At 40.0% G+C, this 22765-nt stretch overlaps 1 protein-coding gene across 3 annotated transcripts in view; it reads left to right on the top strand.

The window, feature by feature from the left end:
* Nucleotides 1-22765, top strand: part of SPAG9 (sperm associated antigen 9) — a 70630-nt gene that overhangs the window by 28197 nt on the left and 19668 nt on the right. For 2 of the 3 annotated variants that reach the window (XM_063456074.1, XM_063456072.1), the window contains exons 4-12: nucleotides 11220-11314; nucleotides 15678-15825; nucleotides 16043-16232; nucleotides 19484-19583; nucleotides 20317-20438; nucleotides 21195-21252; nucleotides 21581-21733; nucleotides 21986-22037; nucleotides 22140-22270. In XM_063456074.1, coding sequence (XP_063312144.1) covers nucleotides 11220-11314; nucleotides 15678-15825; nucleotides 16043-16232; nucleotides 19484-19583; nucleotides 20317-20438; nucleotides 21195-21252; nucleotides 21581-21733; nucleotides 21986-22037; nucleotides 22140-22270 — 1049 coding nt within the window. Of the gene's footprint in view, nucleotides 1-11219; nucleotides 11315-11913; nucleotides 12231-15677; nucleotides 15826-16042; nucleotides 16233-19483; nucleotides 19584-20316; nucleotides 20439-21194; nucleotides 21253-21580; nucleotides 21734-21985; nucleotides 22038-22139; nucleotides 22271-22765 lie in introns of those variants that run through there. The other variant, XM_063456075.1, reaches the window with a different exon arrangement.

Raw genomic sequence — 22765 nt, 5'->3', positions numbered from 1 at the left:
TTTTTTTTTGTCAATTCTGTGATTATTGGCTTCAGATTTTCATTTCAATTTCCCCACATTTCATTTTATGGTATGGAGATATCTAGTGCAGTGTTTCCCCAAATGATACTGGGCTGCAGTAAAGCTGTAGTCTTCTGAAGAATTATGGCACATGTAATGTCCTAGTGCAGGGGTAGGCAACCTACGGCACTAGTGCCATGCACGGCACTCGAGGTGTCTTTGCACGGCACTCAAGGCTGCTAGAGCCAAACAGGCTCTGGCCTATCAGGAGTCCCAGTAAAACTTCAGATATCTGCTAATCCGAGAAGGTGGTGAAGGACAATCCTCAATTTATGCATTGCAGCACGTAGAGGTAGTGATCTCAGAGCACTTGTGAATAGGAATCCACACTGTAGTAGAGCAGCCTGCAGCTGCTGTTGCAGCTCCTGTCCTTGACCTCTACCTGGCCAGCCTGGCCCCCACTGGAACCCAGGGAAGCCACCCACACTGCTAGATATACACAGAAATGCAGAATAACCCTGCCCTCATACAAATAATACGGACAGCCCACACACAAACAAACACACAATCCGCACAAACGAAACACCACTAACAATCCACATACATGCACACAACCTCACATGCAATACCCCAAAAAGCCCCCACACACTACCAAACACACACTGTGACATATCCATCCACACACACACACAATTGCACAAGCGGCCCCCATACACAGCCCACATTCATATGTATCATACACAATACCATAAACTACTCATGAACATAAACAATATAATAGCTCATATACGCAGGGCCATCTTTAACGCGGGGCAAACTGGGCAGCTGCACCGTGAGCCCTGCTGGCCTCAACTATTTCTAACCCTCTGGCCGGTAATCTGCACACTAAGGAGGCCCACCGGGTGGCACATGAACAAAGGACCTGGTGGGCTTCTGTCAGCAGGGGCCCGCCGCACGCTGAGGCGCTTTAACAGCACGAGCGGGCCCCTTGCTTTTCGGCAGCAGGCTGGGAGGAAGTGACGGCCGCGCATCACTTCCTCCCACAAAGAGAGGAGCGCGTGGGAAAGAAGAGTAGGCAGATTGGAGGGGGGCTGGCCGAGAGCGCTAGACCCCAACTCCCAACACCTTCAACCACCAGCAGGAAAGGTAGGAAACTGGAGGGTGGGTTTTAAAGTGTATGTCTGTGTCAATATGTCTGTTAGTGTGTCTGTATGTATGTGTGTCATATCTGTGTGTCAGAATGTCTTTGTGGGTGTGTGTGTCAGTATGTTTGTATGTCAGCATGTCTGTGTGTGTGTCAGTATGTCTCTGTGTGTGTGTGTGCGCATTTCAGTGTGTATATATCTCTGTGTGTGTATATGTGCATACATCTCAGCATTCACACACCAACACTACACACAAATACACCTCTGCTTTCAAATCTCAACACTACGTACAAACACATGTCTGTGTTACACACCAAAATTATATGTAAATACACCCCTGCATTCAAAAACCAACACTACACAAATACATGCTTGCAATCACGCCAACACCACGTACAAACAAATTCCATACAAAAACCTGTTTACATTCAAAAACAAAAACTGCTTAGTGCTAAATACAGACCTGCAAACATGGGTAAATGGTAGAGCCCCAGCTATCAATGCATTTCTGGAGTTGCACGACAGATGGGGATCTACCTTTTAATCACCCGTGCAACAGGGAGACCCCCAAAAATTCTTGCACCTCTCTACTTTAGGTCCGCCACTGCGTTGAGGTGGAGGACGTGATTGCATGCCTGGGAAGGAGGGACAGGGTCCAGGGGGCCCTAAGCAAATGCTTTGCCCAGGGTCCAGTCACTATTAAAGAAGGCCCTGCATATACGCACAAATACAACAATACAAAGCAATTACGGTAAAAATAACACAAGCAGAATACGGCAACATACACACCTTGATTAAAAAAAAATAAAAATAGGACCGGCACGCTACGGGACATCACAATCCTATATCGGCACAGTGCTGCTAAAAGGTTGCCTACCCCTGTTCTAGTGTTTCAAGCACTATTGTGGCTGCAACGACTTGATATTTCAGAATTAAATGCAGGGCTACCGAGTCTCTCTAATACGGTTTAATGTCCGCTCTTTACAAGAAAACTATTGTAACATAATTTGCATAAACTTCTGCTTTCTTAGAATGTTTTCTATTTTTAAAATGCCAATTTGTATTTTTCTTATGTTCAATATAGTTAAAGAATTCAATACGGTATTACTGTGTCGTAATCTTTAAAGGAACAGTAAAGTGTGTTGGAATCCTTGCCGCTGAGTCATTCTTTCATTTGTAGTAGATAAGATTTGAAAAAAATGGGTGGATTTAAAAAAATAATAATATTTTTTCCTTTCAGATTAGAGGCAGTGCTTATACCACAGGGATATCCAATCTGGAGGGAAAAAACAGGCAGGCAAATCTCCAAACATTTAAACCCTCCCCTAATTACCTCCTTTCCAATAAGTAGCAGCTCCTCCTGATCATACCCAGTTCTTTGCCTGCCTTCGGCAGGGGAGGTTAGACAGGAGGTTCTCCAGGAAGCAGGTGAGAAGGGCTGAGGCTCGGGAGGCTCTGCTTCCTTGATGTCCGGGTAAGTAGCGTTTAACACGCCGGACGGCGTGGTCCCTGAGATTTTATTATGCCGTCTCTTGCCGTGCCAGGTGCCGGTCTGACGAAGGACGCAGGCGTGCGTCGGCTGGGAGGTCCTGTCGGTGGAACGCACGCACAGGTTGCGTTGCGTTCCACCAGGGAGTCGCGGAGCGCTATGCACATGCGCAATGCGAACCTTGATTCAGGCGCCAAATTTGAACTGGGCGTTTTGGTTTGGTTACAGGACTTATAAGGAGCATTTACCAGCAGCAACCTCTGTTTGCCAGGAGCTCTCAGAACGGTTGCTAAGTGTGTTTCTCACCTGCCCTCCAACACACTCTCAGGCCATTTAAGGTAAGACTGATTAAGTTTTTATTTTAAATGGTTTTAGCCTGAATCTGTAAGGAGAAAATTTTGATTATTTTCCCTTTCTTGTTTTCTGTTCCCAGTATGTCTAATCCGGAAAATTTGGATAAAGTTGCTGAGAAGGGGAAATGTACATCTAAAACCAAGCATTTAATGTGCTCTGTGTGTGGCCAACCTATGCCAGATGGTTGTAAAAAGAAACTTTGCTCAGTGTGTTCAAAAGAAGCTTCAGAGGAAGCAAAAAGAACAGAAATGTCCACTTTTCTCAGCTGGTTGCAACAAAGTATGCAGCAAACATTTGTGGATATGCAGTCGGCAGCATTACAGTCAGTCCAGGCTTCGGTTGCCCAGGATTCTCAGATTGTAAAACATGCTAAGAAAAGACTGAGATCTTGGGAAGTTTCCGATACTAGTTCAGGAACTAGTGGTTCTGAGTATGGCGAAAATTCAGGTAGTGATTCATCAGATGAGGAATTTGCCTTCCCAGATGAAGCCATTGGGAAATTGATTAAAGAAGTGCAGTGCATTTTTGAAATTGAGGAAACAGGGAAAAAGTCCAAAGTGTTTCCTTTTCACCCACAGATTAAGGAATTGATTTTAAAAGAATGGAAATTCCCTAGTCACAAGCCGTTTATTTCTAAGCATTTTAAAACTCTCTTTTCCATAGAATCGGAACAAGACTGTAAGCTGGATACAGTCCCTGTAGTGGACGTTCCTATTGCTCAAATAGGTAAGAAGACTACATTACCAATTGGAGACTCAAGCGGGCTCAAGGATGTCATGGAAAAACGCATGGACTCCTCCTTAAAAAAGTTGTTCATCTCTTCTGCAGCCCAAGCTAAAGCTTTGATTGCGGGGGCATCCGTTGCCAAGGCCCAAAAACTTTGTTTGGAAGAACTAGAAAAGGTATATACGGGAGAAGCAAAGGAAGACCCGGTAAAACTATTAAAAAATATCAAGATGGCAGCTGATTTTTTAGTAGATGCTTCTGCAGAAAGCCTGAAATTATCGGCCAAGAATATAGGTATTTCAACAGTCGCCAGAAGAGCGCTTTGGCTTAGAAATTGGTCAGCAGATGCGGCATCTAAAAATTCACTGTGTGAACTAGCTTTTGAACCAGGAAGACTGTTCGGCTCGAAACTGGATGAGTTGTTAAAACAGATGAAGGAAGGAAGGAAAGCTTTACCAGAGTCGTATAGGAAGCAGTTTAGAAGCCGGAAAGCGGAGACGCTTCCCTCATTTAGAAGTTCCTTTCGTAGAACCTATTTCAGGGGTCAACATAAAAGAGCCTTTGATTATAGGAAGTAGGAAAGATTTACAGACAAGAGAAATAAAAAATTATGACGCCAGGCCTGTGGGAGGAAGGTTGAGTCACTTCCTAGATCACTGGAAAAAGACAACATCAGATCGCTGGGTCCTCGCAGTGATAAAGCACGGATACGCTCTAGAATTATCACAAACCCCAAAGAAAATGTTTCTATGTTCCGAGGTTCATTCTCTAGATATGGAACTCTCTCTGATGCGAGAAGTATCAACTCTGTTACAAAAAAGAGTGGTGGAAGAAGTTCCTCTCAAGGAAAGACATCAGGGCACCTATTCAAGACTTTTCTTGGTGCCAAAACCAGATGGATTGTTCAGACCCATTTTAGACCTAAAAGCCGTAAACAGGCGGATTATCAAAAAGAAATTCCTCATGGAAACGGTAAAATCAGCTACTCTGCTTATTCATCCAAAAAGTTGGTTTGCGTCCCTGGATTTAAAAGATGCCTATCTTCATGTACCCATAGCAGAATCCAGCAAAAGTCTTCTAAGGTTTGCGGTGAGCTGCCAATCGGTAACCAAACATTACCAATTCAGAGCACTGCCTTTCGTCCTGTCATCAGCGCCCAGGGTATTCACAAAGCTTCTAGTAGTCGTTTCAGCTTTTCTAAGAGGTATGGGCATCGCTGTCATTCCGTATTTGGACGACTGGCTGTTGATTGCAGAGTCCCAAGATCAGCTACAGTTAGACCTGGGGACAGCTATAAAATCGCTGGAAAATCATGGCTGGCTAATAAATTTCAACAAATCGGAACTAGTGCCAGTTCAAAGGATCCAGTTCTTGGGTCTAATTTTGGATTCTATCGCTATGAAGTTATTCCTGCCAGAAGAGAAGAAACTAAAAATCAAGCGTTTAATCCGGAACCTCAGAGAAAAAAGTGTGTTTTCAATCAGAGAAGCCATGTGCTTACTGGGTCTGTTTACAGCCTCAATCCCGGCAGTCGGTTGGGCAAAAGCCAGAATGAGACCTCTACAAAGAAACATTCTGCAAGTCTGGAATCGACAGGAACTCGGCCTAGATGGGCTTATGAGGTTCAACAATCTAACTTTGAGAAGTCTGCAGTGGTGGACCTCTTCTCGATTCCTGCACGCGGGTCTTTCATTCCGGATGAAGTCCTTCACGATAATAACAACAGACGCCTCTGCGCTGGGCTGGGGGGCCCATCTGGGAGACATAAAGAAGCATGGGTGCTGGCAAGAGAAGGATATGAGAAATTCCTCGAACTTCAGGGAATTAAAGGCCGTATGGATGGCACTCTTGGCATTTCAGATTCTCATCAAAGATCAACATATTCACATTCGTTCAGACAATCGAACGACAGTGGCATATTTGAACAAACAGGGAGGTACAAGATCAACAAAATTAGAAAGTCTTTGTTCAATGATCATGCTGTGGTCAGAAGTGCACCTTATGTCAATCTCAGCAGTTCACATTTTAGGAAAATTCAATGTGGTGGCAGATGCCCTGAGCAGGCATCATTTGAAACAAGCAGATTGGTCCCTGTCATGCAGAATTTTCAAGTTCATTACAGACCGCTTCGGTGTTCCGGAGATAGACCTGATGGCCTCCAGAATAAACAGGAAGACAAGACGTTTTGCATCCCTAAATCCAGCAGACAAGCCGGATATCATAGATGCCCTGTCAGTACCATGGAAGTTCAACCTGGCATATATCTTCCCGCCAGTAGTTCTTATTCCCAGAATACTTCAAAAAGTAAGGCTGGAAAATGTAAGGATTATCCTAATCCTTCCATGGTGGCCAAGAAGAAGTTGGTTCTCGGTTCTTCTGAACTTTCCAGGGGCCACCTTTTGGAAGCTTCCTCTTTCGGGAGAAATACTAGAGGACGCCATGGTGCCTCTTCCGACCCTTCGGAGATTCCAATTGACGGCCTGGTTTCTGAACTCCAGATTTTAGAGAGCAAAGGTCTGGATCCTGAAGTTATAAAAATCTTGTTGGCAACTAACAAGGAATCTACTTCAAGGATCTACGCTAGAATTTGGAAGATATTTTGTCAGTGGTGTTGTAGGTTTAAAGTCAACCCTGTTTCCGCGTCCATCCAGAAGATTCTAAGTTTCCTTCAGATGGGATTTGCAAAAGGTCTTAAACCTGCTTCATTGAAATTACAAGTTTCTGCTATCAGTTTCTTCTCCCTCAGATGCTTGGCCTCAAATATTCTGATTTCAAGGTTCTTCAGAGCTCTGACTCGTTTGGTGCCCTATGTTAGGGAAACCTGTCCTCCCTGGGATCTAAACTTGGTCCTTTCCGCGCTTTGTGAGCCGCCCTTTGAACCATTGGAGGAAGCTTCCCTGAAGATTATTTCGTTAAAAACTGTTTTTTTGGTGGCTATTACATCAGCTCTTCGGGCGAATTTTCCTTTTTTAGTTTTTCATCAGGACAAGGTGGTTCTAAAGCTCGATCCTTCATTCATCCCTAAAGTTTTTTCTGTTTCGAATGTCAACCAGGAAGTGGTTTTGCCGACCTTTTGTCAGAATCCGTCTAATGCCTTGGAAAGTAAATTTCACTGCCTAGACGTAAAGAGATGTCTTTTGCAATATCTAAAAGCTACGGAATCCTTCCGGAAGGATAACAGTCTTTTTGTCTTATTCAAGGGCACAAGGAAAGGCATGAAGGTTTCGAAGAGTTCTCTGGCTAGATGGCTGAAGGATTGTATTCTGTTGGCTTATTCCAAGAGTGGCATGGAAAATGCAGGCCCTATAAAGGCCCATTCTACTAGAGCCGTTTCTACGTCATGGGCTCTGCGAGCAGCTGCTTCTCCTTCTCAGATTTGTTCAGCTGCTACTTGGTCCTCTCTCCATACGTTCTCAAGACACTACAAGTTGGACATACTGGCCTCGGAGGATGCAGCTTTTGGGCGCAAGGTGCTTCAAGCAGTAGTGAAATGAAACCCGCCCTCAGGATCTGCTTTATTATATCCCTGTGGTATAAGCACTGCCTCTAATCTGAAAGGAAAAACATAAATTTTACTTACCGAAAATTTCTTTTTCCTGAAGATTAGAGGCAGTGCTACAATTCCCGACCCTTTTTCTAATAAACTCAGTAATTTTGCAGCTATTTGGCTTATGTATTTTCTGGGTATGATCAGGAGGAGCTGCTACTTATTGGAAAGGAGGTAATTAGGGGAGGGTTTAAATGTTTGGAGATTTGCCTGCCTGTTTTTTCCCTCCAGATTGGATATCCCTGTGGTATAAGCACTGCCTCTAATCTTCAGGAAAAAGAAATTTTCGGTAAGTAAAATTTGTTTTTTTGTGAAGTATAGTAAGTGTTTCCGTAGCGATAATAGATCACTTGACTTTTTGACAATGAAATTACACTAAAGTAGGTTTATTAGATCCCTTCACATCAATATTTACTAAATGTATATGATCTATAATAACTACAGTATTAGTAAAGTGTGAAAATATACAGTAAAGTTAGCATGCTTTCAAAAACAAATATTAGTAGTGCATTTTTTTAAATCCTTTATCAAATGCAAAGTGAGTGAATAGAAAATAATTCTAAATCAAATCAATATTTGGTGTGACAACCATATGCCTTCAAAACAACACTTATTCTTCTAGTAACACCTGCGCTCATTTTTGTAAGGAACTCTGCAGGTAAGTTGTTCCAAACATATTGAAGAACTAACTAGAGTTCTTCTCAGGCAGAGTCTTTTACGTTGCGTTCAGGGCTCTGTGGGGGGCTGTACCTTCATTTCCAGGACTCCTTCTGCTGTAGGTTTGGGTTCGCTGTCATCCTGCAAAATAGATTTGGAGCCTATCCGATGTCTCCCTGATGGTATTACATAAAGAATAAGTGTCTGCGTGTACTTCTCAGCATTGAGGAGACCATTAACTCTGACTTAATCCCTAACTCCATTTTCAAAATGCAGCCCCACAGTTGCAAGGAACCTCCACCATGCTTTTTGGCACCAGGGGAGTAGTCACCAGCACCTCTCTCTAAACCGTGTGTCTGTTGCCTCTGAGCCAGCCATTAAAAATTCTATAGCTCTCGTCGGCACTAAATTTGCTAAGCATGGTGTATAAATAAAATGTAACTAAATGACATTGTTTTTATTTTAAATTTTTTAAACTTGATTTTAAAACTACTTCACGGTGGTATTTTCTAGCGGCAAATGCCATCTTTATTTAATCCAATTGCCTTTTGCCAATGATAGTCTGAATTATTTTAAAGGACCCTCAAAATTTTGGAAACTGGAAGGGATCTTTCCACTTGCAGATGAAAACTGTTGAAGGGAAACAATGTGTTTGTCTGGAGATTTCTTTATGTAACCTATAATCGCAGTGATCATGGGTTCTGTATCCTTCACCATTCAGAAAACTGATGCAATGTGTTTCATATGTCAAAGTTAGTTTAATTGGAGTCTCCAAAGGAGTAATCGTTTCAATTATCTGTATCAATGATCCCTTGCGGCGTTGTCCCAAATCATGGAAATGTCATTGACAAGTCTTGGATAAATTAAGATTATGACCAAATGTTTCCAAAATATGCTGTGATTTAAAAAAAAAAATAAAAAAAAAAAATTGCATAAAGCAATTTGCATATGTGGCCACTACTGGCGACCCCGTAGCAATCTCGGCAATTTAAAAATAAAACTGGTTCTCAAACCTAAAGTAATTGCAAGTGAGTAATAAATACATGTCCAGAAGAAATTCAAATTCTACATATAAATTCTTGATATTGGCTGTAGCAAGAATAACTATTTTTAATCTTATCCAGAAAATCTGCAGTGTCCTTCAAACAAAAAGGTAAAGTATTCACACTGGTTTTGCAATGTTGATCCACAAACCTGTCTGTGGGCTCTAGAATACTACCACATGCAGACACAATAGTTCTGTCAGTAGAATGTTGTGAATCCTCCTGAATCTTGGATAACCTATGCAAAATGGGTACACCTGGATGTTTTTCCAAAATAAATTGTAAATACTGCTCATCAAAAATTCTAGTTGATAGATGGCCCTCTTGCAATAGGAGCGTGAGCTTTGTGCCACATTAGAAGTAGGGTCAAAATTAATTCTCTTGTATATGTTTTGATCTGCTAAATGGGAAAGAATCTCCTCTAATAATCACTATAGTTTTGAAGGACTATAGCTCCACCTTTATCAGCTTGGTGGTTCACAAAAGTGTTGTCCTGTGCCAAATGCGTTTTTGACTAGACAAATTATGTAGTTCATCCATAGAATTCACGGCAGAGTTTATCATCTTGTACCAGTTGTTCATTGATCACGATTGGAGTTTTATAGGTAATGTTCTGCACATCATGCATATACACATGTGGTTTTGCTTTGAGATCAATTTATTTTTCCTTCTTTTTTGTACTCTTGTTTAAAAGGTCAACATATTGCTTTAACTGTTTTGTGAAAAAGTCTGGTCTGTTGACAGCATGAATGCCAAGTTATTTGAGATCTGATGTCGTCAAAGTAGAACCTGACTTTGGATGTACTGACATTTCTCCGACTTAGCTGTCCCCCAAAAAGTTAGCTATGATCTACATCTATAAATCTAACGATCCCTTTTTATGTAAATGCACAGCACACTGAAGAATTTGCTTAAATTGCTACACTGTGATGCAATTACATTTTTCTAGTTCAGTCTACCTTGGTGTGTAAATGATTATTTTTTTTTAACAGGCATGTTCCAAACTCTCTGTGGAAAGATTATGAAAAGGGATCAGAGACCAAGAGAGAGAGAGAAAGCAGTGAAGTCTGACCCCTACTGGAGTAGAAGACTCATCCTGAGTCATGGCATAGGAAGGGCCAAGTGTTACCGGGATAGCAATGAGTGTCTTCTAAATGACTTGGCACTCTGAGGAAAAAATCATGTTTATAAAGCTTGTAGGAGTTACCTTTTATTGCTCAACAAAGCCCAGCATTTTATAGAAACTGGCTAATGAGAGCGACCGAGGAGAAATGGGAGAAAAACAACCCTAGCTGTATTTGGACTGGCCAACTTGAATACATCTTATGTTGCAGTTTTAGATTGATAATTTATGACTAATCATGCACCCAGATGGTTCTACACTCCTCTCCCTCGATCCTTGGGCATCACTGCTATAGAATGTGCTTTCGGCTTCCCCCATCGATTAGAATAATTTTACATATATCTGTCATGAGATGAAGTTTGCACGGTGCACACCCAGAGTTCTAGCAATAGATGTGGCAGATGGTCAATTACATTCAGTGTTCAGTTACTGCACCGTCATATACTGTATTTGCCTTGTTTTCGTAATTAATTATTCAAATCCTTGTTGCACTGATTTATACAATTAGACTTGAAGTCCTAGTCAGTGACCAGTTATTACACAAATGATCCTAATGGCTAATCCCTTTCCTCTGCACAATGCAGATATCGTTGAGCAACAAAAGGCAAAATTATCCAAATTCCAGAACTAGGACGTGTATATTTGTAACTTCTCTAAATGTACAATTCGATTTAAACTATTAGATTACAGGATTATTAAAGCATGCAAGCTGCCGTCTCCCTGCGAACTCTGAGCTTATTTTGGTTCCTTTTTAGCGATAGTGCGGTAAATCCCCAAATACATAATTTCCTAAAACAATTCTTTACTTATTGCCATTAATGTGTTTACTCTGGAGACTGGGGACTTTGGAGAATTAGAAAACTGCGAATTGTAGGCGAAAAAAAGTTGATATGGAAGAGTTCTCTCTCTGGCTTGTATTGATCTAAGACTCGCAATTCTCTCCTAAATTCTCTGCAGATCTCTGCTTAGTTAATAAATCTAATTGTTTAATTTTCAGTCTTGTTTCCTTAACGTGGGTGGTCTGTATTACTTTGAACACATTACCATGGAAGCTCGGAGAGGTCTATTACTTTTAATTGTGTTTGAATATTATAGCCAATAGGTCACCTTGCCCTCCTTTTTAATGTTTCTGTAGATGATTCACAATTACATGGAACACTTGGAGCGAACAAAACTCCAGCAGATTATCGGAGGGGACCAGCTGGAATCCAGCATGCACAGTAAAATTAGGTAAGAACGGTTTTGCTTAACATAAATTGGGTGGGAGGGGGCACACCCACCCCTACAACGTTTTGTTAAACAGAGTGAATGTGTCCATTGTGTGTTTAAATCCTAGTACAATTACTCGGCTGATGCAGAGAAGTTTGCTGAATGTTTGGAATTTAGTAGGAGAACCGAGATGAAATTCGCTGAAACTAAAACTTTAGCTACTTAAGATTTTAATTTTATTTTTGTGTGTGTGTATATATATATATATATATATTAATAGTGTGTATTCGTGTTTTTAAATATTAACCTATTAACAATGTTTTTTTTTGTTTTGTCTTTTTTTGTAGATTATTTTGTGAAATGAATTAAAAAATATATATATATATTTAGGTGAAAGTTTGAAATAAAATGTAAAATATAAACAATGTTGCTTTTCGAGCATTCAGTCTGTATAGGTTTGTTTTTTGAACTGCTCAAGTCACAGAATAGTTAATGGAAGCGTATTGGATGCCGCCTGGGAGAGAGCAGCCTGCCCCTGATTTATTTATTTATCTCTGAAAGAGCGAGCTAGAGGGAGAGAGAGAGAGAGAGAGAGAGAGCAGTCAGGGGGATGATGTCATCGGTCTTTGGCTGCTGCAGGATCGGGAAGAACTGCAGCTAATGGCATTGTTTTTGTGGCAGCAGCTGAATGAAAGGCTCTCGGCAGACCCAAGATACACCCTTATTAGCCGTGTAGCTTTCTCGATACCGGCGTGCCACCATGCCATCTCAGCGCCATGAGTCCCAGATGCATGCTTTTGTTTGTGTTTGGCTTTGTTGGCGGGGCGGTGGTCATTAATTCGGCGATTTTAGTGTCCCTCTCCGTTCTGCTTCTTGTGCACTTCTCGTTCTCCAACGGCTTGCCGGCGTTAACGCAGAAGCTCCCGAGGATACTCAGGTACGAAGGCCTCGCATGTCTGCTTTTCTTTAACCCTACGTGTGCAGTAATGGCTGGCGATGTATTAGTCATTCCTACGTCAGAGAAGGGATTTTCTCTTTCATTTCTGATTGTGCGATTTTGCCATCACCTGTCTTAATATTTTTATAGGATAACAAAGTCTGCACTTTGGAACGGTGTATTCACTGCTTAGAATGTTCCAAAAATACAGAATTTTGAATACTGCATTAAGTGGTTTCATGTATCAGATCTAACGTGGCCTGTTCCATAATAACTGTTATTACTTAGACCGTGTGTATCCCTCTTTGACCTGAAAAGAACGAGCTACTGATAGAAGTATAGTGCATTATTATTTTAAGTATAAAAACTGAATGAGGCTTTATTAGATCTATTGTCAAGCAAATAACCATCTTTTCATCAACCTTTATATTATGATGTTTTAAAGTTATTCATAATTTAATAAACGTCTTCATAATTGCACCAGTGCCCTCTTAATCCTGATTTGTGACTTGATTTCCTTTTTTAATGTGGATCAGGAAAGAGATCTGATTATTGTGTTCATTACTACACTGGGGGCAGATGTTCATTTAGGAAGGTTACATACCTGGAGAAATAGTTATTGTGTTTTCTTATTTAAAAAAAAAAAAAAACAATGTCCCAGTGTCCTCATTCATCTTGGTTTATTAACCATCACTGCGATGAATGTGAGTTGCCAGAGATTACAGCTACAATTTAATAATCTACTACGGAGTTGATTTAGGTGATTTTTCCTTAACAAACTCTGCTCCTAAAGCAGTCACCTTGCTGTAGCTTGTGGCATGCTCTGCGTGATGGAAAAATGACTTTCTAATTAGTGCCTTCATTTTGAATCCAGGGGGAGATATTGTTTTTGTTCTACCCGAGCTCTGTGCTATTTATCACTCTGTCCGTAGATAGGCAGAAAGCATTTGTGCTGTAACCTACAGTCTCCCTCCCGTGCATCTGTTACTGTATAATATACATGCTCCCATGGAATGCGTCAACCGGAATAGTGGGTATTGGCTTGATGATGTACTCGAGAATTAGAGCAATCTCTGATCTAACGAAGGGTAAAGAGGGGCACCTTTCTGCAGTGTCAGCTGCGTAGTACTAGCAAGGACATTTCAGATATGCAGCTCTTAGTGATGGGGTTTCACAACAAACATATCCTAAGTTTTCTGAGCCTTGGGATTCCTTGTTTACTGTGCATCCGTAGCTTGTCCTCCTTTATACATGGCACCGAGTAACATCCAGAGCTATGTACTCCGTCATAATACATTTAGAGCTTTAACTGGGGAGTGCAGCTTTGAAATTATTTATTTAAAAAAAATAAAAATAAAGAAAAAGTTGGTAATGAGTGTAATGTGCAATAAATAGTAACCCCCTCTGTACATTTTTAATTTATTTCCCTTAATGTATCAAGTCCTGCATTTTATACATTGTCTGTGTTGTATCTTAATAGTGCTTGTACTTGCTAGCCATGAACAGGAGGAGAGGAATTCACGAATACAGAGTCATTATTGCCTTATTGATTGATACATTATCCTTAATGGCTGTTTTGGCATGTTGAGTGCATGTGCTCATCGCAAACCTGAGCTAAAATAGAGGCGCGGGATTGGATAAAATTGCTTTTCATTTTTAATCAAATCTGAAAAGCTTGCAATTCCCCTGAATTAAAAATTATTAGACTTTTCCTCCACTAGGACTCCTGACTGGCACCATTATGTTACCATATCGCTGATGGCTCCTTTTGTGTGTGTGTGTCAAGTGTTTAGTACTGTACTGTGTCAGGCAGTGACTCTGCAAGGTTTGATAGAAGGGCATGAGGACAAGGCTGCTTGCTGGGAGATACCATGACTGCCGTCATCCCATGTAGTCGTTTAGAGGTTCGGTGAAGGTTTATGTTCGAGTCATAGAGACAGAAAAACCTCTATAAGATTGTAATTGGCTTCGTGTTCTGAAAGGGACAGTCGAAGCTCCATTGCAACCTACGTTCACTGCATAGGTTATGATACGACACAAACCCTTGACACAAAGTGGCTTACAACTGCAGGGATTTTCTAAAATTGCTGCAGGGATAAGACTGTGTATTTAGTGACTGAAATTAAAAGAGGAATTTGACTTCCAGCTTCGCTATGGTCCATTTAAGGTGTGTGTGTGTGTGTGGTGTGTGCGCATGTTCGTCGACTTCACTCCTAGCTCTCAGAGGGCAGCCCACTTCACAAAACTGTGAATGTGGCATGCAAATACTGTTAACAGCAGTGTACTTATTGACCGATTTCGAGATGAGTGGAACTGTGGCTGGGTGCTGGACTACATACCCCAAGAAACCTTTGCAGGACAGAAAAAAAACAAAACAGCACAGATGTTAGTGGTTGGTGGATCCTGGATTTAAGAGGTCTGCCATCTTCTGCTTTTAGTGTATTGATAAAAGCAGCTGTAGCTTTCAAGATGTGGATTTATGCATTGCTATGTACTTTCTGTTCTGTTGCCTAGTTAGCTGTCAATTCATCCCCCCAAACTACAGCTTCTATAATTACCTGTTTTTCTCTGGCAATCCAATAGTGTGAGCTGCAGTCAAACTACTGCAGGTGTAGTTGACACGCCTGTCCTAAACTCCCATGTGCTTAGTCTGACTCCTTAAGCAGACAGGACATATTAATCTTCCTTAAAATTGGTGGAGTTAAATAATGGGGAGGGTTAATCCTGGACATCCATTGAAAGTGAATTTCAAACATAAAGTGGCACTGTCATTCCCCCCCACCCCTTGCAAAATGAGTATTCCATAAAGATATAGTCCTAGACAAAATCATAATATATTCTAAGACACACTTCTTGACACTGGGCGGAGCTACCTCTGTCAAGAAGTGTCAGTCCCCCAGCAGTCACCAGTGACAGCTACAGGTTATTAATCGCTGTCTATGGACGGTTTCGCGGGATCCTCCATAGATCTTGTGGCTGTACTCTTGCGCATGTGCGAGACTACAGCAGGGACGTTGGCTCCTGCAACCTGAAGCGCCAGGAGCAGAAGAGGACTGGCTGGAAAAAGATGGAGGTTCCTGAGATGGGGAGGTTCAAATAAGTAGAGCCCAGAATGCAAATTATGCAAAGTCCTCAGACGGTGACAGTGCCACTTTAAGACTAAAGTAGACAAACCAGAATAGCTTTCTAGTTTGTCTATTTTGGCCTTAAACGTGAAATTAATTTTGCATTCTCACTTACTCACTCTAAATAATGCTCTCAGTGATCTCACAGGGGACAGTCCTAGAAAGGCATATGAATGTTTGATAATAAATTATAATTCGACAAAGTATAATGAAGAACTTGCCATTCTCTGGAAACCTGTATTGAAGTGTGACTTTGTTTAATATTTCCACAGTTTAGGTTTGCTCCTAAACAATGTATTCCTTATTATTCCCTCCTAAACAGAAAAGAGCGCCCCATCTCTCTCGGAATCTTTCCTTTGGCTTCTGGAGATTCTTTGGTTTTACCAGATGCACGTGGCGGTGAAACACCAGGAAATGGACCGTGGAAACTTCAAGAACAAAACCATGCATGCTGTAATACCAGTTTGAAGGTAAAGATTCGCCCCAGCAGAGGGTTCGATACATCAGGCCTAGCCTCAGTGATTAAGGGGGCATGTCAGGATTAGAATTGGCGAGCACCAAGAGTTATATCACATAGAATTGTTTTTTATAATTTTGTGTAGTTCCCATCCAGGAATTTATGTTGAGGACATGTACACAGGTTTTAATTCGTTATCGCATCACACTTGTTTTTGAAACTTGTTTTAGGATGAATTTTTAAACATAAGCCAGGCAGGTCCCAAGACCGGCAGTACCGATTCAGACAACATGGTCCATGCCGCCTCCAAGGCACAGAAAGATGTCATAAGGCAAGCCAATGCAAAGAATAACAATTTGCCAAATAACAAGAACAGCGATGATGTGCGTGTCACACAGGAGACCACCGCACCATCGATGGGTAAGCAGTCTTAAAGGATCCGTATGCATTACAAAGTCAGCCTTTATTCACCACCACAGTTCAATCTGTTTGTAGTAATAAGTAAGGGCTTGGTTCGAACCACTAGTGCTGAGATTCTCTCTGTTACATTGTTGGGTTGATACTAAAGTTTCCCTGTGATGATAATTTGTAAGAACGCAGTGTAGCACACTGTACATTTTGGGTGAAACAAATCCTGTTCTGTTTGACTTTCTTTTGTCAAGTTTTTGGTTACTCTTCCTATAGTAACTGTGCTAAAGCTTATGCCTCTCATGGTCTCTGAATTTACTCAGTAGCCAGTTTGGTCAGAAGGTGAACATGGGTGAAAGCCCAGCTGGGATCATGATTAAGACATTAAAACTTTCTATGTTGATAGCATGGTAGCCATCATAGAAACTATCCTGTTTATGATGCAGGATCCGCAATGTATTTTCAATGAAAACCTTTTTGGTTTTGGGCCCAAAACATATCCTGGGTTTGACTCCTTCTTTTAATAGTTTTTTTGTACATTGATTTAGGCATCATATATTTCACTTTATATGCAACTTTTTTATGCATTCGTGTTTGTCACAGCAACTGGTCCCTCTGTGTTTCATGGTAATTGTCTATTAAATAATTGATGTTGATTTTGCCACATGGAGAGGAAAGTGATGATTGAAAATGATGTACTCTTCTAAATTCTGATCCCAGAGACTACATCCATCACTAAAATTAAAAAAAAACTACACCATACAAATTCTAAATAGTATTCTTTATTTTGTGAGATTACTAATAAGAATAAAAATCCAATTTCCAGGGAATATAAGCAAGGACTGTTTTGGTATCCGTTGATATTTTGTTCTCGCATGGCTAGTGATGCAGCGTCAGACACGGCCACTTTTACTACATATACTACTTTTACTGCTGAAATAATACGACTACAAAGTCACAATGCAGACCCGAAAACCAGGGATGACTGGGGAGAACGTCTAGTGCTCTGGAACATCAGGGAGTTTTGCTTTATACTACATTTAAGTCGTTTCTGCACTGGTATTCTGTTCATATGGAAACAAACTTTGCATCTGAACCAAAACGTTTATTATTATTTATTTTTTTTATGTAAAAAAAAAAAAAAATACATTTAAATACAAATCATTAAGGCACTGCATAGCCCTTGTCATGAACATGCACAATTTGTTTAGGACCTGCAGACTTTTCAATCCCTTTTTATAGCCATGACCCCTATACATTTTACAATATTAATTTGTATACTTTGTGGTTCCTTAGATACATCTACATACTGTGTTTTCATTCTATCTTTTTTTGTTTTGTGCTTTTATTGTTCGATCCATGGTTAGGCCTCTAGGCCAAACAAAATGGGGTTTTGTGTTGCACTAAGCCTGCATTACAGCTTTAAACTGTGTTGCAGGTTGTTTTTGTTAGACTTTCTTTTCCTATTGGTAGGGATTCTCTAACCTATGCGAGACAGATCTTTGTCACAGCATTTTTCTTAAGTCCCAGATAGCTATATAGTTGTCCTTAATGTCTTTGCCAACTAATTTATTAATGCTAGGCTCCCTTTTAATGGATTGATTTTTAAAGAACATTGATTATGTCTGCGCTGAAGGAAACGTGGCCAGATTTCTGTGTGAAAGAAAGGACTGTGCAGGATGTTAAGTGCAAACAAAGCATTTTGTTGTGGGGTAATGGCTGATAGAACCGCAATACATTAAAGTAACGTTCACGTTGGTAGACTGATGGCCTCGGGCTTTGTAAATGTGATGGTGGTCAATACAAGTCTAATTTCTGTACTGTGGAGTTATTTATTTGTAACTATTGAAACCTTATTGACCTGTAGTAATCGGGTGATCTTCCTGTGCTCTCCTGTATTGTACAGCACCCTATTAATACATAGTACTCAAGGTGATGTCTTTTGGTTCTCTGTGTGACACAGCATTTTATTATTATATAGTACTCGAGGTAATGGTTTTTGGTTCTCTGTGTGACACAGCATTTTATTAGTATATAGTACTCAAGGTGATGTTTTTTGGTTCTCTGTGTGACACAGCATTTTATTAATATATAGGTAATGTTGTTTTGGTGGGTGTGTGTTTTTATATGGTTTTGTTACACAAGTAATGTATCATTTTTCTTGAGATGGTGCAGATAATCTTCTCTGGAATTTCCTGCCTAACTGAAATTTAATTTAATTGGTACAGGTTTAATTTGTATCAGTCAAATGTTTAGTTTTTGATGTGTGTGCTTTTTTCCCCCAGTTGTTTCTTTCTTAAATCCATTACTTTGACATCATTAAAATAAAGTGACACTATAGGCACCAAAACTGTAGCTTAATGAAGCCATTTTGGTGTATAGATCATGTTGTTTATACAGCCCTGGTCACGTGCCCCTGCATGTGACTTGCACAGCCGTCCTAAACACCTCCTGTAAAGAGAGATCTAATGTTTAAACTTCCTTTATTGCATATTCTGTTTAATTTAGAATTTCTTCTCTCCATATCTGGAGAGCCAGCCTGCAGGAGCCTCCTGTGTGAGATTAACGTTTTAATTTACAGAGCAGAAGATAAAAAAACAAACTCCTAATGCAAAATATCTGATTAAAATGGAACCATTTTTTTCATGCAGCTATCGGTGTGATACAGTCTTGGGAGGTTTGGCCAGGGCTATATAAACACAAACAAAAACTTTTTTTTTTGTTTGTTTGTTTTTGTGTTTATCTCCTAAATGGCAGAGAATTGAGCAGGGACTGCATGGAAATGATCTATACACCAAAACAGCTCCATTAAGCTAAAGTTGTTTTGGTGACTGTAGTGTCCTTTTAATGGCATTTTGCTTATGCATTTATTATTTCAGGTCTATGATCCCAATCAATATTTAGTAGTTATCGGAAACATTTTACAATTGCAATTATAAAGCTAAACATTTAAATGAACACTGCAATGTTATCAATTAACTATCAGAACTCAAAATTTCCACTAGCCATTGGCTAATGAAAATTCCACAATACGAGTAGAAATTCAGTGTGTTAGTGATTCTCCTGGCTTTTAGACCTATACTATCCCTTTAAAAAGACACTGGTCACCTGGAATAAAATGTAACTTTTTAATGCATATCTTCAATTCACAACTTTGGGTTTGTATATATATATATATCTATATCATAAAAATCGTGGTCATTTTCCCCTATAAAGCAGCTTAATATTTGATTCTTTTTTTTTTTTTTTATTTTTTTTTTTAGGTACCAATAACAATGAGGAGAAATCTGAGGTTCAGTCAATCATTGAATCGACACCAGAGCTGGACATGGATAAGGAACCCAAAGGATTTCAGTTTTCCAGGTACAAATTTTATTTGCTGAACGTTTGGGCCTTAAAGGGACACTATAGTCACCAGAACGATTACAGCTTAATGTAGTTGTCTTGGTGAGTATAGTCAGTCCCTGCAGATTTTTTTTATTTTGTGTTTACATTAAAGACTAGGGACTCCTCCAGTGGACCCTCCTCAGGTGGCTGAAGGTGCTTCCTGGGGCAGTGGTAACACTATAGGATCAGGAATACATGTTTGTGTTCCTCACAATATAGTGTTCCTTTAATTACTAAAACCACACATTGGTGCTAGGTTATTTTTGTGCACAGGAGGTTTGTCCGCATTTTGGGCAAATGGTATAGGTTCTCTCTCCAATGACACTAGTGAGCAAAATGTATTTCAGACATTTTTAATTGTTCTCTATTCTGTTTTGACTTAACCTCTGCAACTGGCCCTCTGACTGAAATACTGAGCATATGCATCTTAGAGGGAGCACAAGTGTTCTAATCCCAGTCGAGTCCTCTTAATAGGTTTTCTTATACCTGCCAACCCAGGACTCTTGTTTTACCTGTATACCTGATATTGTCAGCCAGTAAACACTGCTGGCCCCAGAGCCAGGGCATCTTTGTCTGCCAGTTATACATACCTTAGAACTCACATTTTTGTAGAAACTGAAGTGAAATTAGAAAACCACTCGAAATTTTTCCTCCTCCTCCGAATTATACATGTATTTATTTTTCACCATTTTTCCCCCTCCACGTTCAGTACTCCAACAAAGGGCATTGAAAACAAAGGGTTTGATCGGAACACGGAATCCTTATTTGAGGAGCTTTCATCAGCTGGAACAGACCTAATCGGGGACGTTGATGAAGGTGCAGATCTGTTAGGTAAGCTTTTTTTATGTTGCCTGGATTGGCTTCTGCTTTAACCACAAAAAAGAACCTATAAATTCTGCAGTAGTTTTAAATGTAGATTAGAGCATAATGCAGAACTCCTAGTTCTTATAATCTGCTCCATGCACGAACAACTGAGAAATATGTATGAGGAAAGACCAGAAACCACGATTCAGGGGCTTCTAATGGACACAGTAAGGGGAAATAAATAAAAGGTGATGGAACCATGCACATTTATTATGGGATGGAACAACCTGTAAGGCTAGTGTTAACTGTAATATTTATATATAATAAGAGATATATGTGACAGGCATCTTAACAAGAAGCAATCTCTTCCACCCCTACCTGCTCAACTGTGTGAGCTAGATATGCGACACACACAAATGTACATAAGATATTTAAGCCTTTATGTCTAGGCTGGCCAGAAGGGATAAGGAAAATATACCTGCAGTGTGTGTTTGTTAATGCCTTCATAATGACTGGAATACAAAGTGAGCAGATATAATGTATTTGTAAGATCACTATTAACCTGATTCCTGTAAGTGGCTACTTTGGGACATTTCCACCAGATTGTGCCGGTGTATGCTCATCAATACAAATAATGTGTTTGCTGTTCTAAGCCATAAAACATTATTAACTGTTTCTCAGCAGTTATTTTGTTTACTGGGGGCCCTAGATGTCCTTGAGCAGTGCTTGCATATAAGCGTTTAGTTTTTGTTTTTGTTTTTTGAATAATCTTGTTTATTTCAGGAATGGGGCGAGAAGTTGAAAATCTTATCCTAGAGAACTCACAGCTTCTAGAAACAAAGTATGTGGCTTTATGTATCTCATGTATGCTACAATTATCATTTTATTTTTCTCACCATCTGATCCTTTCTTCCTACATTTTTATGCTCCGATTTCCTAAATTCCATCAGTCCAGTAGTAACATTGCACAGTAGCTTGCTTTAAATCCATTCTTGTTTTCCTTGATCTTTTTTTACCCAAACCCCTGTTTTCACTTCTTAATAAAGACGCCTCTATAGTAGTTTGGGATGTTTGTTTGAGATTTTTGTTTCATATAAATTTTTTTTGTAAAGTTAGTAAATTTATTTTACTTGCATTTTAAACTGCTTTATGTTTTCCCCATTGCCTAGAAATGCTCTAAATGTCGTGAAAAATGATTTGATCGCAAAGTTGGATGAGCTTGTGTGTGAGAAGCAGGTCTTAGAGGAAGAACTGTTGGTCATAAAGCAGTCGAAAAACAAGCTTGAGGAAAGGAACAAGGAACTGGAAGAAGAGCTGAAGAAGTGGGTATTTCAGCTCTGCAGACAATCCAGGGCTTTATTTTGCATAATTATCGGCCAGCCTTTAGCCATCCACAATATATTTATTGACTTGCATTCTGTGGCACTGGCCACCATTCCCCCTACCTCTCTATTATTAAGATAAGCCAGGAACACACACACACACTTTCTTATATCTTGCTATGATCCTGTTTACACTTTGAAACCGTACAGTACAAAAGTGTTTATTTGCATATGTGCTTTAACCCTTTCTAGGGCAAGGGCAGAGACAGAAGAAGTGCGGCAACGGGGCAAAGACGAGGAAGATGTGAGTCTACTAAAATGACGTTTTGTAATGCCTGTAATCTAATAGGTCCAGGGCTGTGTTATTTGATAAAATGATCTAACTGCACTTTGTATATCGTTAAAGAGCGATGTCCCTACTGCTCAGAGGAAGAGGTTTACCCGGGTAGAAATGGCTCGAGTGTTGATGGAGAGAAACCAATATAAGGAAAGATTGATGGAGCTCCAGGAAGCCGTGCGATGGACTGAAATGATAAGGTTTGTGATCACATATTTCCTGTGTCAGCGAACATTACTTCTCTACAAGTTTCTGAAGGGAACTAAAGCAAAATTATAGGGTTAATAATGTTTGAAAAATCCATTTTGTGACATTCACAGTATCTGTATAAAATTAGACTGCATATTTTGCAATAGGTTAGGGAAGGATTTTTTTAATTGGGTGGGGGAACAGTTTAAATGTCCTTCAGAGTAACCCCCAAACCTGCTCTGAAGAACATGTGATATTCCATCTAATTGGGGTGTATATTTTTGAGAAGCCAAAGTGAATTTCAAGTTTTAAACCATAACGGCCAGATTAGAAAGCTCAGAGATAGTTTTGATTCAAACAAATTTTTTAGGAAAATATTACATTTTAGACTACAACAGCTGATGTTGATAAGGTGTGGAAAATGGTACTGTATTGCTGTTTGATACAAGCATACATATTCGATTTATAGTGTTAATACTCATCAGTTTTCTGTTTTGTTTTTTTTG

The sequence above is a fragment of the Pelobates fuscus genome, chromosome 5, assembly GCF_036172605.1.
Source record: "Pelobates fuscus isolate aPelFus1 chromosome 5, aPelFus1.pri, whole genome shotgun sequence".
NCBI classification, from domain to species: Eukaryota; Metazoa; Chordata; class Amphibia; order Anura; family Pelobatidae; genus Pelobates; species Pelobates fuscus.
This window is presented reverse-complemented; position numbering and strand designations above follow the sequence as displayed.